The sequence below is a fragment of the Mesoplodon bidens genome, assembly GCF_964165515.1.
Source record: "Mesoplodon bidens genome assembly, chromosome: 17".
Taxonomy (NCBI): domain Eukaryota; kingdom Metazoa; phylum Chordata; class Mammalia; order Artiodactyla; family Ziphiidae; genus Mesoplodon; species Mesoplodon bidens.
In genome coordinates, this window is record NC_138174.1 from 33,206,079 (window position 1) to 33,220,632 (window position 14,554).

General features: G+C 35.7%; 1 protein-coding gene across 3 annotated transcripts in view; it reads left to right on the forward strand.

The window, feature by feature from the left end:
* TDRD3 (tudor domain containing 3) overlaps positions 1-14,554 on the forward strand; it is a 202,927-nt gene that overhangs the window by 142,544 nt on the left and 45,829 nt on the right. For all 3 annotated transcript variants that reach the window (XM_081214807.1, XM_081214805.1, XM_081214806.1), the window contains one exon: positions 11,779-12,629. In XM_081214807.1, the coding sequence (XP_081070933.1) occupies positions 11,779-12,629 (851 nt within the window). The remainder of the gene's footprint in view (positions 1-11,778; positions 12,630-14,554) is intronic.

A 14,554-nucleotide genomic window follows, 5' to 3' on the forward strand; every position in this document is an offset into this window, starting at 1 on the left:
AAAGGTCATAGGAATGCTTATTAAAAAGAATATTATTATTAACTTTGTGTGAACCTTTTTATCCTTTACTTAGAGTAAGCAACACTAAACAAAATATAAAGACTTAGAAGAGGTATTTTGAATACAGTAGTCAAATCTGATCTGGCATTTTTGTAATCTGTAATAACATTACATTCTTTATTTCAAAGTTTTATTGCCAAAATAAGGCTAACTAGTTGTTTTGAATGGCTAAGAAATCCTTTAAACAGGCAGCCTTGAAAATACTGCTTGGTTTGCTATTTCATTGTTTTAAATGTTTGACCAGAGAAACTTATCCTTTCGGTAATAGCTCTTCTCACCCTGAATTCTTTCTTTCATGATGCTGACATCGCATCAGAGGAGATTAATGATAACAAACATGAGCACAAGCAGCGGGACAATAAATTGATACATATATGGACTGAAGATTATCATGCTTGTAGATGTTTCTTATGCAGGCATGCCTGGAAGATATTGCAGGTTCGGTTCCAGACCACTGCAATAAAGTGAATATTGCAATAAAGCAAGTCACACGAATTTTTTGGTTTCTCAGTGCATATAAAAGTTATGTTTAAAAAAAAACGTTGGGCCTCCCTGGTGGCGCAGTGGTTGAGAGTCCGCCTGCCGATGCAGGGGATACGGGTTCGTGCCCCGGTCTGGGAGGATCCCATATGCCGCGGAGCGGCTGGGCCCGTGAGCCATGGCCACTGGGCCTGCGCGTCCGGAGCCTGTGCTCCGCAACGGGAGAGGCCACAGCAGTGAGAGGCCCACATACCGCAAAAAGAAAAAAAAAAAAAAAAAAAAAAAAAAAAGTTTATCCTATATTGTAGTCTGTTAAGTGTGCAATAGTATTATGTCTGGAAAAACAATGCACATACCTTAATTAAAAATGCTGGGGCTTCCCTGGTGGCACAGTGGTTAAGAGTCCGCCTGCCGATGCACGGGACGTGGGTTCGTGCCCCGGTCCAGGAAGATCCCACATGCCGTGGAGTGGCTGGGCCCGTGAGCCATGGCCGCTGAGCCTGTGTGTATGGAGCCTGTGCTCTGCAGCGGGAAAGGCCACAACAGTGAGAGGCCCGCGTACCGCCAAAAAAAAAAAAAAAAGCTTTATTGTTAAAAAACGATGCTAACCATCATCTGAAGCTTCAGTAAGTCATAGTAGTAACATCAAAGATCACTGATCACATATCACCATAACAAATATAATAATAATGAAAAAGTTTGAAATATTGTGAATAACCAAAATGTGACACAGAGAATGGAAGTGAGCAAATGCTGTTGGAAAACTGGTGCCAGTAGGCTTCCTTGATGCAGGGTTGCCACAAGCCTTCAATTTGTTAAAAAAAAAAATGCAATATCTGCAAAGCGCAATAAAACAAGGTGTGCCTGTATTCTCTTGGCTCTGTCTTCGTGTAATCCTGTTACAATAAAGGTGACAGGATTAATGGAAATGCTTGATGTGTTGTCCTCCTCAGGTATCTTGCCAAAAAAAGATCATTCTGTTACTCCTTCTCTTATTAATTCTCATACTATTGAGGTATTCCTAGGTGAGCTGAGGTTCATAGTAAAATAAACAGTTGAGGCAAGTTAATGAATTGTTTTTCTGCTTACTTCATGATTTCATGTTTCTTTTTAATTGAAAATAAAGCCCAGAATAACCTCTTACTTTTGTAAAATTGAATCTCCACTTTGGTTTTCGCTCAGAATTTGGTCATTGTTCCATAAATCTTATGTTCTAAAATTAACTCTGCATTGATGGGAGAAAATATTGGCCATTTTTCTAAGGAAAATCTAGAAAGCTTTTCAGGATAGAGTCTCCATAAATTTTAATGGTTAAATGCCTTATGAACAGCTAATGAAAAAACTATGGGCTTTTCATTTTATTCATGTTCATATCATCAGTGTCATTATTTGTGTCTGTTACAGACCTAAATTGATTATAAGGAAGTAATCATGATTCAATGATGTGTACATTTGGGGTTTTTTTAAATGTTTGTTTCTAATTCAGTTGAATTATCAAACCTCTCTTGCTTCTATGTTTTGTATCATTTAAGCTGTCTGAGGATTTTCTTTAGTTCAGGTAACCCTAAAAGTCATGTTTAGCTGAATAAGCCTAGGCCTGGATGGACTTGTTATGTCATATCAAATTCTGTGTAATGTGTTAGGCTTGTTGGAAAAAAAATACATCCTCTAAGAATGTGTTTCTTACAGAGTTAATGCAGGTAAGTAACACATTTACTTTCACATTGTATTATATAATTTTCTCTAAAAGAACAAAGGGCACTATCATTTCTTTATTCTGATTTTTTAAAATTTCCGTCAGAGATACAGGCTTACCTTGGAGATAATGCGAGTTTGGTTCCAGACTTCTACAATAAAGCAAACATCACAGTAAAGCGAGTCACACAAATTTTTTTTTTTTTTTTTTGCAGTACGCGGGCCTCTCACTGTTGTGGCCTCTCCCGTTGCAGAGCACAGGCTCTGGACGCGCAGGCTCAGCGTCCATGGCTCCTGGGCCTAGCCGCTCCACGGCATGTGGGATCCTCCCGGACCGGGGCATGAACCCATGTCCCCTGCATCGGCAGGCGGACTCTCAACCACTGCACCACCAGGGAAGCCCCACAAATTTTTTTTGATTTCTCAGTGCATATAAAAGTCATGTTTACACTATACAGTAGTCTGTTAAGTATGAAATAGCATTATGTCTAAAAAACAATGTACATAGCTTAATTAAAAATTACTTTATTGCTCAAAAATGCTAAACATCATCTAACAATTCAGAGTTGCCACCGATCTTCAATTTGTAAGAAACACAGTATTGACAAAGTACAATAAAGTGAAATGCAATAAAATAATTAGTGCCTATAATTGATCATCACATGTACTTTTCCTAGAGATTTTCTCGTATCATTAACTTTTTTGTTGTGTCTTTTAATTCAAGACAAATGTAATTCTAGTTGACATTATTATCAATATTCTGAAAAAAATGAGGTTGGGCTTCCCTGGTGGCGCAGTGGCTGAGAGTCCGCCTGCTGATGCAGGGGACACAGGTTCGTGCCCCGGTCCGGGAAGATCCCACATGCCGCGGAGCGGCTGGGCCCGTGAGCCATGGCCGCTGAGCCTGTGCGTCCGGAGCCTGTGCGTCCGGAGCCTGTGCTTTGCAACGGGAGAGGCTACAACAGTGAGAGGCCCACGTACTGCAAAAAAAAAAATTAGGTTGGATTACATTGTTTTACGAGAGTAATCACTAAAGTGTTCTATGTGATATGTAATAATTTGCTGTCAAGTTGGTTGATGTCAGTATTCAACTGATGAGTTTGTGATAGGGTTGTGTTCGAAAAGGCTCATGTATAGGCTCTTAAAAATTTTTTTGGTTTCATAGACTAGATAGAGTTCATGGCCAGATTATCAGGCCAACTTTCAACTTTACATACCTTAAGTTTATCAATATATTACTTCAGTAATACATAACTACCATTTGAAACAATGCCCACTAGAAATATATATTTTAAGTTTCAACTTGGGACAAAAAGAGTAGGTTTTATTCTTTCTATTATCATGGAAGATATCTGGGTTGGCCAGAGATAGAGGGAGGGGTTGCCTTAAGACAGTAACTTTACTGTTTTAACTTTTTACATCTAAATAAAACCAGGAAAACCTTCATTTTTCCAAATAGGGAAAAAGAGGCATTGTGAGAAAATTGGACAGAGTAACTTTCTTAAATTCATACTCCTCTGTTTCCTTGTTTCTATAGCTTATTTTGTAAATTAAGTATTTGTTACAAGTTTTATTTATGTTTCTCCATATTTTGTGTCAAAATTTTGGAAAGTAGACTAGAGAATATGACCCAGTTATATAAAGGGTAAACACTTAGAAAAATATGAACAGAATTCAAATAGAGATTTTTTTATGAAAAGGATAAGATTTAAATTAAACAATTATAGGAACTAAGAACTCATCCAACATTCATAAATGTTGGACATGGTCATAGGTGATCAAGCTTCCCCTTTCCAGGACCCAGTCTCATCTTCTGCTTTTCCTCTTTTATTCCTTGGTTCATAGAATTCTGTAATCTCTCAAGAAGCATGATTATCTGAGTCACAGTCCTTTTGGCTTTTTGGTATAATTGAGAAGAGCACCTCATAGCTAGTTGCATCTGTGTCCTTTCTACTTTCAAGCTTGCCAGCTTGTTGCTTTCTTGTAGGACTTACTGAAGGCAATAAGAAGTAACCAACACCTTTCATCACCCTGACATTTTCATACCAAGTTCTCTAAAGCATTGGCCTCATTAGTTAGGTGGTCTCAGTTCCAAGAGAATAGGCTACAGTTTAACCAAACAATGAGGAGTGCCAACTTCTGTTAGGGGATAAAGCAGCTTTCACTACCCTGTACCCTTCCTTTACTAAACAAGTTTTACATTTTAGGTCTGTCACTTGTATCACTCTTTTTCCTGGCACTAATTTCTGAATTAGTTTACATTAAGCTGTAAGCCACAGAAATCCAAATATGCGAAAAAGTAATTTATTGGCTTATATAAGTGGAAGGTCTTTCTCTGTCTCTGAATTGTGTGTTGATGGGCTGTCTTCACGTGGTAACAAAGATTGGCCCAGGTAGCACCAGGTATAGCATAAGGCCATCGTATATAAGGGGGCATAATGACATATAAAGATAGGCACGTAAAAACTTATCTTAATTTTGCAAAAACATTTTTTCTGGGAAAAGATAAATACCTTTCATCATGTAATTATTGATTCCCCAAGCTCAACTCCCAGTGGGGATGTTGGCATTTGTGTGTGTGAAGTGGCTGAAATAGGAGTACAAAAAGACTTGGATGGTCTGTTTGACAGTTGTTGGTATCAAATCTCCATTCATAATATGAAAAAGTAATTAAAAAAATTATTTCTCAGAAACAATAGAATGGCCCTTATACCTGGAATATCAGACAGAAAAAGACCTTCCATCTTTTAATGTCTATATCTGCCTCCTTCTTAGTCAGGAGAGCTTAGGACATCTTAATTGATTCTGGATTATATGTTAAAGGGGAGGGAGTAGTTATCACTGAAAGCAGAGTTCTTTTACCAAAAGAAGGGGAGAATTGAATGGATGCTGTGGCAGATAAATACAACTGATTCTACCACTAACTTAACTCACAGCTCTTGTATTTACTAGCTGTATGTCTTTGGGAAAGTTATATAATCTCTCAAACCTTAATTTCATTATTGGGAAATGGGGAAACAGTTGCACCACCTAGGTTTAGAGTTATTGAGAAGATCAAATTAGATTATGTATAAAAGTGCTAAGCACAGTGTTTGGCACATAGGCCTCCATATAATGGTAGTTCTAACGCCACCACCACCACCACTGTCATCATCGTTAACATCACTGTGATTAGCAGGAGTAGCAATGGCGTCCTTCACTCATTGTGTCCTCATCTCCTCCCCTACTACCCAACTTCAGGCCCTCATCAACCCTCCTGACTTTTTGCAGAACTTTATCATCTCATCCTCCATTTTGCAAACAGTGATCTTTCAAGACACAAATTTGATCCCACTACCCCCTTGCTTAAAATGCTCCATAGACTCTTCTTGTTGGCAGAATAAAATTCAGATTATATTACATATACTATTTTTGTGGAGTTCCATTTCTTTATTTTCTGTGGATTTTGTGAGAAGTAGCATTTTTCTTGGTTAATGGTACTGTATAATTTCAAATTCCGCATAATATTCAGATGTAATATATTTAGATGGCAGCAGGTATAATATTAATGGTTGATGAGTAGTGCATATGAAGTTGCAGGCTTTTGATGGTTGGTAAGTGTCTTTTTTGGTTTTGTTTTATTTTCATTTAATCAAGTTTCAAGTCAGTTTAAATAGTTTGACTTATAGATTTATAGCTTGAATTTTAAAGAATGAAGAATAGGGATACAGGAAGGGAATGTGATAGAATGGTAACAGTTTTATTGGAAGGCCAGAAAACTAGGTCAAGAAGACAAGGAGAATGTGTATGTGTAAGGCTAGATGTTCTTGTGAAGGATTTCCTCAAGAAAGGATTGCCCATGTATTGAGTATCGTGTATGTTTACATCGCCCATGTATTGAGTCTTGTGCATGTTTACATCCAGTTGCATCAAACAACATTCCTCCTCATTTCCCTATGCAACTGATTGATTGAAATTGATGGTGGAATGCTTACTTGGAAGCCAGGGATAAATGATTGCTATGTGAATAGTCATAAGCTGTTAGCAAAAGAGAGAAAATGTGTAGTTATCTACCCACTGCCTGTCACTTTCTCTCTATCCCTAACCACCAGTATGACCTTCCCAGTCCTTGATTTTTTCTTATAGGACTGATTTCTTTCTACCGTTCCCTTTTTTTTTTGAAGTGCAAATTTACCCCACATATCTAGATAGTGCTTTAAGGTTAACCTGAGATAGTTGTTTCTAATTCTGTCATGTGGACTTGTTACTTTAACAGTGAATAGTCTGTACCAGTGATACTGTATTCTATACTGGTATAGTGTCTGATTTTGAATAAGTACAGATAAGTACTGAAATTGAGAGTAAGTATTCAGAAACTCTTTTAGCAGTTTGTCAATGCCTCAATATTTGTTACTGCATTTTACCAAAGTGACAGTCAACAGCTGATTGGAAATTAAAACCAGAACCAATAACTACAGCAAAAACCCTGGTCCTTAGCTAGAATTACTTTGAAATGCTCTGATCTGTGTTGTTATGACATTGTGGTCCCTAGATATTTAAGCATTCTGACAGCATAGCACCTGACATTATCCAGGTAGTTTAAGGTGCTAGATAAAATAGCAGGTGGAAAGTGAAAATATGCCACAGTGCTGCACAGGTAATGTCCGGATTATTAATGTATAGTTAGTAGTTATTTGAATTTAAAAATTAATTGTATATAGAAATTTACATGTGGATTTAGGGATAACTTTAGTGAAAAAATTTAAAGGTAATGTATAGAAAGTTGGTGAAAATTGGCTTACTGTGAATTTGAAATACACTTTTTAAAGATATGTTAAGTTTTTAAAAAATCAAGGAGAGATACTCAACAGGCAGTAGAATTTAGAGATTGAATAGAGCTGGAAGAGCCAGCAAAGGAAACTGAGAAAACAGCTGCCAAAAAGTAGGAGGAGTAGAAACAGAGATAAGGATGGGTAGTGTCCATTGGGTTTACATAGCATTAAGAGTGTGTTGGTGAATGTTTAACAACTGGCTCTGGGGGAAGAGGTGGAAGGCAGGGGAGGGATGCTCTGATTTTTAGCTTTTCCTGATTTCTGTGGTGTAAATATTCCACTGTGGCTAATTTCAAGCTATCAACAATTAGCTAATTTCAGTCTGCAACCAGATTGCAGATTTTCTGAAAATTTAATAATCTGTTTTTGTGCAACATTCAGACTGGCTCCAACACACCACTGATTGGAGACCTTGACAAAAATAGTGTCAGTGAAGTAGTGGGGCTAGAAGATAAGCTGAAGGATATCCAGTAGATAAATGTTCTATGGATGTTAAAGTGATTATTTTGAAGAGAGTGGTAAGAAAGGATGTATTTAATATAGCATGAAAAAGTTATGCTGTAGGCTTGGGGTGATGGGCAATTTCTCTTCCTATAACATAAGATTTTTACAAGGCTACAGTTTATTTTTTACTATATGGAGAACATAATCATCTAATAACCAGTTGTATTTATATGTACCTGCTAAGAATGAAACATAGTTCCTTGTCTTAACTTTTTTAATCTAAGTCAGAATTCATACAGAATAAATTTATAGAGGAAGTAACTTTTTACAGAGGAAACAAAGTATAAATTTTGAGCTGATAGATAAAATTTTATAGCCAGAGTTTTGTGATCATTACAGAATATACACAATATCCCATGATATTTTACACAAAAGCCCTGATTTGTATAACTGAGAAAACTAGTTGAAAATTTTGATGTGAAGAAAAAGTAATCGGGTTTATATATAGACATAGAAATATTAGAAAGTGTTATGCTTCTGTTTTAATGTGAATTCATGTACTAATCAGTTAATATCATCTTTTTGTAACAAGTATCTTTAATGATTTGTTTTTATTTTGCTTTATTTGTTGAAGGATTACTCAGCAATAATTTTAACCATTCTTCTTGAATTCATGTCTGCATTAGTAGGTAACCTGTTGTACTGTGGTACTATGACTTTTTAAAAATAGTATCTGGCCCATAATGGCCATTCCTTTGGTTTTGCGAAAGAGCTTTTGTGATTTCTGCATCGCACCAGAAATGAACAAATGTAGGTGATAAAATTGTAGTTAACATGTTGGTTACATTCTGTTTTGTTCCTATGGGCAGGCAGGTTGGCATAATGAGAAAATCGTGGGCTTTTGCTTCAATTAGATTTGAGTTAAGCTCTGGCTTCAACATTTTCTAGCTGTTAGCCTTGCTTTTTGTTAATTCACTTGTAAAATGGGGATAATAATATTGCCCTTCAGTGTGGTTGGGAGAATTATATGAAGTAATGTAGTCAAAAGACTTTAAAGTAGAGTCAGGTGCGTAGTAAAGTCTTAATTAAGTCATTTCTTCAGATAGGTGTCTCAGAATAAAATGAAGAGTCATCTTGGGAAACAAAATATACCTGTTTTTTTACTATAAAAAGCAGGTACAACTGTGACTGGAGAATGAATACTCTGCAAAGAAGTATTAATATTTTAAGATACCTGATTAATTTAGCATATTCTTATATACAAACCCAAATAATTTGTGACAATTAATAAATTCGTTCTTAATGATCCTTGCATTTCAAATCATGGGGCTGTAAAACATTGTAATCAATTATCTTGTAAAGATGCATTTTGAAACTCATGATCTTGTCTAATAGGAACATTTTATTACAAGGCAAATGAAACTCATGTAGTAGTCTTTTTATCATATGGACTTGTATCACTTTAATTTTTTAGATGTTTTCACAGTTTTATCTATTTTGTGATGAATTTTTCTGTCATTTTTTTGCTAATTTTCTTTTTTTTTCTCCTATTTAATATTAAATGTTACCAATTTCCATTTATGCTTTTGTTTTGTTTCATCTTTCCCCTTCAGGTGATTAAAAAAAAGAAAAAAATAGTGATGCATTTTATTCTCCTTCCTATACAGAAGAGTGTCTCAGTATATTCCTATTAGAGTGACTGTAGACCTGGCCCCTGGTGCCAGTTAGTATTTTGGTGGTTTGGAATGATCATGCCTCCTCACGAAAGGTGGCAGAGAGCCACTAGATTCCTACTGCAGAATTGAAGAGCTTTCTATTTGACTTTTGGGCTATTTCTTAATTTATTTAAAATCACAGTTCCAGAATTTAGTGATTGAGCATATTCTTTTATTTATTTAATAGATTAGTTCAGTTTCAAAATATTTACTTTATACCTGACATCATTACTTAACTACCTAAGATAAAAGGTATTAGGTTTAAGGAAATCCAAGAATGATGAAACCTTTAAGGACCTTCCTTGTCTTACTCTTACTTTGTTTTGGAATGAAATGGATGTATATGAAAACTATGTTCTTTTAAAAGCACAATTTTATCTTCTGCCTCATCGAGTTTATTTTTTTAAAGGCGTTCTTACTTAAAAAGCAGTTTCCTTTATAGATTCTTCTCTCACTATATTGCCTCAGCATAATAATGCAAATGAAGTATATTCTTTAGTAGTAAAATTAATTGTTTTATTCTGTAGTCTAACGTACTTCTTCAGTTAAAATAGATTAGGAAATCTTTACCTTTTTTCTTCTTTTAGAAGAACTGAAATCAAGTTCTCCCGCACCTACCAAGCCTATTTGAAGCCTTCATTCCGTATATATGGTTATTCAACTGCCATTTGTAGTCCAGGATACTCAGTTACTCTCATGATGACTTAAGTTATTTGTATTTCCTGATCATCATAGATTTTGGTGTCCCTAACTGGAATAATTTTGAAAAATTGATCCCTAAACACAAATCTAAAAAGCTTACTCCCCGAATATCTATTCAAACCTTGTTGTCAGGAAATAAAATACCTTCATATTTGATTTATTTTGGAAGCTGAAAAATTTATTCAATTCAATATATAAAGGACTTTACCTCTCTCTATTAAATAAACCCCACAACACCTGTATGTTACGACTACTGTGGGGGCTATTGATAATGTGTATAAAGTGCTAGTGTGGGGTACCTGATGCATTGCAGATTGTCAGCAAGAGACGGCTGCTGCCTTTATTCTCTAATAATGACTGGAGCAAATGCTAAAACATGCTTTCTGCTGAAAATGCTCATTTGTGTCCATTTTTCTTCTCTCTAAAGAAAAAATTAATATTGACTACAGTGGTTTAAAAATAAGATACTTGTGTTATATTTATAAAGCCCATCTTGGGAAAAAGTGATTTTGTAAAAATGTCCCTGTAGATGGTCTTGGCTAGTATTTGAGATCTTGCATGTTTGAACAATCTTTATTCTTTGTCACAATTAATGGGTGGTTTGGCTGAATGTAGAATTGTACTTAGAAAATATTTTTCCTTTAATTTCAAAGACATTTAAAGTCTGTTAGATTGCTTTCTAGCTTCCAGTGGTTCCATTGAGAAGTTTCTTTTCATTTTGAGCCTTGATCTTTAGTCTTGACTTGCTTTGTCATTCAGGAACTTTTAAAGGTCTTCTCTTTATTCCTATTGATCTAAACATTTTATCTGGCACCTTTTTTCCTCCAGTGGGTGTTTGGAAATGTATGGAGACAGTTTGAGTAGTCACAGTGACTAGGAATGCTGAGGGAGAATGCTTTAGGATTTAGTATCTGAAGGTCAAAGAAGTTAATTTTCTTGCAAATACAGGAAACATTCTCACCCAGAATGTCAATAGTGCCCCTGTTAAGAAGTATTGTGACAGTGGGGAAATGTAAGAATAATCCTGATCTGCATATTGATTATAGTGTATGACAAGAGAAACAAGATGTGTACACCAAAGACCAGTCAATATGATTGGTAGTAGTGTTATAGACATGCTATGTGAAACAATGGAGGAAGAAAGAGTAAGTGACACAGTACAAACTGAAGTAGAATAAAAATGATTATGTGAAATATAACCATCAGATTATGAGTATATATTTACCATATTACTGATTTTGATTTCTAGTTGGACATTATCTGCACTATTTTGCTTAATCATATTTTTGACACTTTCTTCTGTATTTCCAAGTAGTACCTGTTCTTAATTACTTTGATAGGTTTATAGTAAATATCTAATTGTAATCCAAACACTTGGCAATTCCAGATCCAGAAAGATTTGAGAAATATTTTTTTTTGCAAAGACTAGAACTTGACTGACAATGATAGCTATACATTTTAAATGGGACTGGGATTCAGAAAGGAGTTGAGCAAGGGTTGTACTTGTACAGTTTTATAGCAGCTTCTGTGTTATCAGGTTGCAGTTCTATTTCATTACTGTCTTGGGAAATGAATTACCAGAATAGCATATATAGATAGGCTTTGTTATAACAGTGCAAACGTTCAGTGACAAAGACAACTTGTTTTTGAATTATCCACCATTTATTCATGGTTCATATCATTGCTTTACTTCACTAATGTGGCTAACCAGACAAACTATACATTAGAAATACAGGACCCTAACAAAGTAAAGAGGGATTAAGATAATGAGGTGGGAAGATAGTGGAAGATGTTAAAATAGTAGTTTGGTAATTATGTATTAATACAGAGTCTTCATTTTAATATGCATATGATATACTTTTACTTTTCAGAACCTAAATCACAGCCACAGCAGCTTCATCAAGGACAACACAGATTGTCAAATGCTGAGCAAAATGGAGTAAAAGATAATAATCAACCAAGATATCTTCCTCGAAATGATACCAGACAGCCAAGAAATGAAAAACCTCCTCGTTTTCAAAGAGACATCCAAAATTCAAAGTCAATTTTAGAAGGCAGTGGATTACCTAGAAACAGAGGTTCTGAAAGACCAAGTACTTCTTCAGGATCTGAAGTATGGGCTGAAGAGAGAATCAAGTGTGATAGACCATATTCTAGATATGATAGAACTAAAGATACTTCATACCCTTTAAGTTCCCAGCACAATGATGCTGCATTTAAAAAAAGGGATAACTCTATGCAAAGCAAATCAGGAAAAGTTCTATCCTATGCAGAGGCAAAAGAAAATCCACTTCCTCAAGAATCCATAGATTATAATTATCAAAAACGTGGGAAAAGAGAAAGCCAAACAGCAAATCCTGATCATTTTTATGATAGGAAACCACGAACAATAAATAATGAAGCTTTTAGTGGTATAAAAATTGAAAAACATTTTAATGTAAATGCTGATTACCAGAATCCTGTCCGAACGAATAGTTTCATTGGTGTTCCAAATGGAGAGACAGAAATGCCACTGAAGGGAAGGCGAGTAGGACCTATTAAGCCAGCAGGACCCATCACAGCTACACCCTATGATGATAAAATATTTTACAATAGTGGGCCCAAAAGAAGATCTGGGCCAATTAAACCAGAAAAAGTACTGGAATCATCTATTCCTATGGAGTATGCAAAACTGTGGAAACCTGGAGATGAATGTTTAGCACTTTATTGGGAAGACAACAAGGTATGCATGTTACAAAGTTATTAAATACTAATAATACTGAATGTAAGAGTCTAGTGAGACCATAGAAAGCCATTGCTTTGGGACTGAGTTGTGTTCTATGATTGTACTTGTTTATAAAGTCTTTGAATAGATGTATACATATATAACTTATCAAAGGGAAAACAAAATATTTAATATTTTTTATGGATGCTTAGGAGTCCCATAGGATTTGGTTATGTTAGGTTTGATTTTCACTTGCATATCAGAAAAGTATTGTAAAAGTGATGAAGTGAAGTTGATGAGTTACTTCAGTTATCATCAACTGAACTATTAATATTTTCTTTCTAGTAAAATTATACTGATTCACAAGGAAGAAAATCAGTTGAATGGCACACAAATTCTGCAGATTTCATTTAATTTAAAGATAAATACACAGTCAGCCTACTTTAAAAAAAACTAAGAGCAGGAAGGTTAATTATTTAGCTAATAATAAATAATTTAAGAAACAAATCATTTAAACAATCTTCAGTTCTACATTATATTCTGGCTAAAAGGGAAAGAGGAAAATCGTGAAAAAAAAAAAAAAAAAGAAGGTGAGGTTGAGAAGGAATACAGTGCATCAGATAAAAGAGCCTGGCTGAGAGGGAGAAGACCAACACAGTGCAAACAGGAAGGGGAAGAGGACAGAGGGACCCTCAGAGAGAAGGGCCTTTGTACGTGTTTCCCCTTCTGCCCAACATGATCTTCCACCAACTACTCTTCTGATCCTTGAGGACTTGGCTCAGATACTTCCTAGAAGAAGCCCTTCTTTTCTGCCCCCTCATCCCTTCTACATTATTGTCTTTCTCAATCAGTGCCTTGTTCACTTTCTAAAACTTATTACAGTTTATAAGTATTTTTGGTTTTGGTTCCTGCATTGATAACTCCTTCCCCTACCATGATTTTAAGTTCCTTGAAGGCAGGACTATATATCTCTAGTTTTCCCTCTATTGCCCTGTTCCTCTCATAGTGTAGGGATTTCATAATTATTTGTTGACTTTGTTAACTAGTTCATTCTCAAGGGGGCACTTACACAGGAAAAAAGTCAAGTAGTTAGGGGACTGGAGATATTAACAAGGTAATAAAAACAGAGGTGAGTTACAGTGTGAGGGACCTAGGTGGATGTGAGGATCAAGTCAAAAAATATTTGAAATAAATATTTCAAATGTAGAGTAGTTTCAGTTGTTAAGGGTGTGCCTGTGTGTGGCTAAAAGGAGTGGTGGAAGTAAAGTTACCTGAAAATTTCAAGGAACTGAAATTCAGGCTAGGAAGTGTGGTTGGATCTTTTAAAGATTCTGTAGGGCTTGGGATCAGGAGGTGTTATTTAATGATAGCAGCAAGGAGGGGTCCAGGTACAACTAGATGGCATAGTCTTTTAAGATTTTGGTATGAATGTGAGATAACATTTGCCTAGAAGCAGCATCTCTACTGTCAAGTTTTTATTCAAGGCTAAAAGCAGAGGAGGAGACAGCACTAGCTGTGTCTTTTCTTTTTTTCAAGAAAAGCAAAAGCCTTCCCAGAAATACCTACAGACAATTTCATTGGTTGGAACTGTTTCACATGGCTTCTCCTTGGCTATTAGGGAGACTTGGAAAGCAAGTACAGGTGTTCTTCACTATCTAGACTCTTAGCCTTGCATCTGAGACCACTCACTTTCCAAAATACAACAACTGTTTGATTTGGCTAGTGAGGGGTTACTTATGCTTAACTGTTTCTCCATTATGGTAGAGGCAAGAAGTAGTTGGAAATCAGTGTTAGTTTATAGAACTAACATTGTCTACCTTAGAGGGAGGGTTCACTTCTGTCAGATGCTTCTGGAAAGGTTAAGATGAGGATGGAAATTTTAGTTTGCATTGGACAGTGTGGAGTTGATGGTGACCTTGACGAGCAGAGGAAATAAATGATTA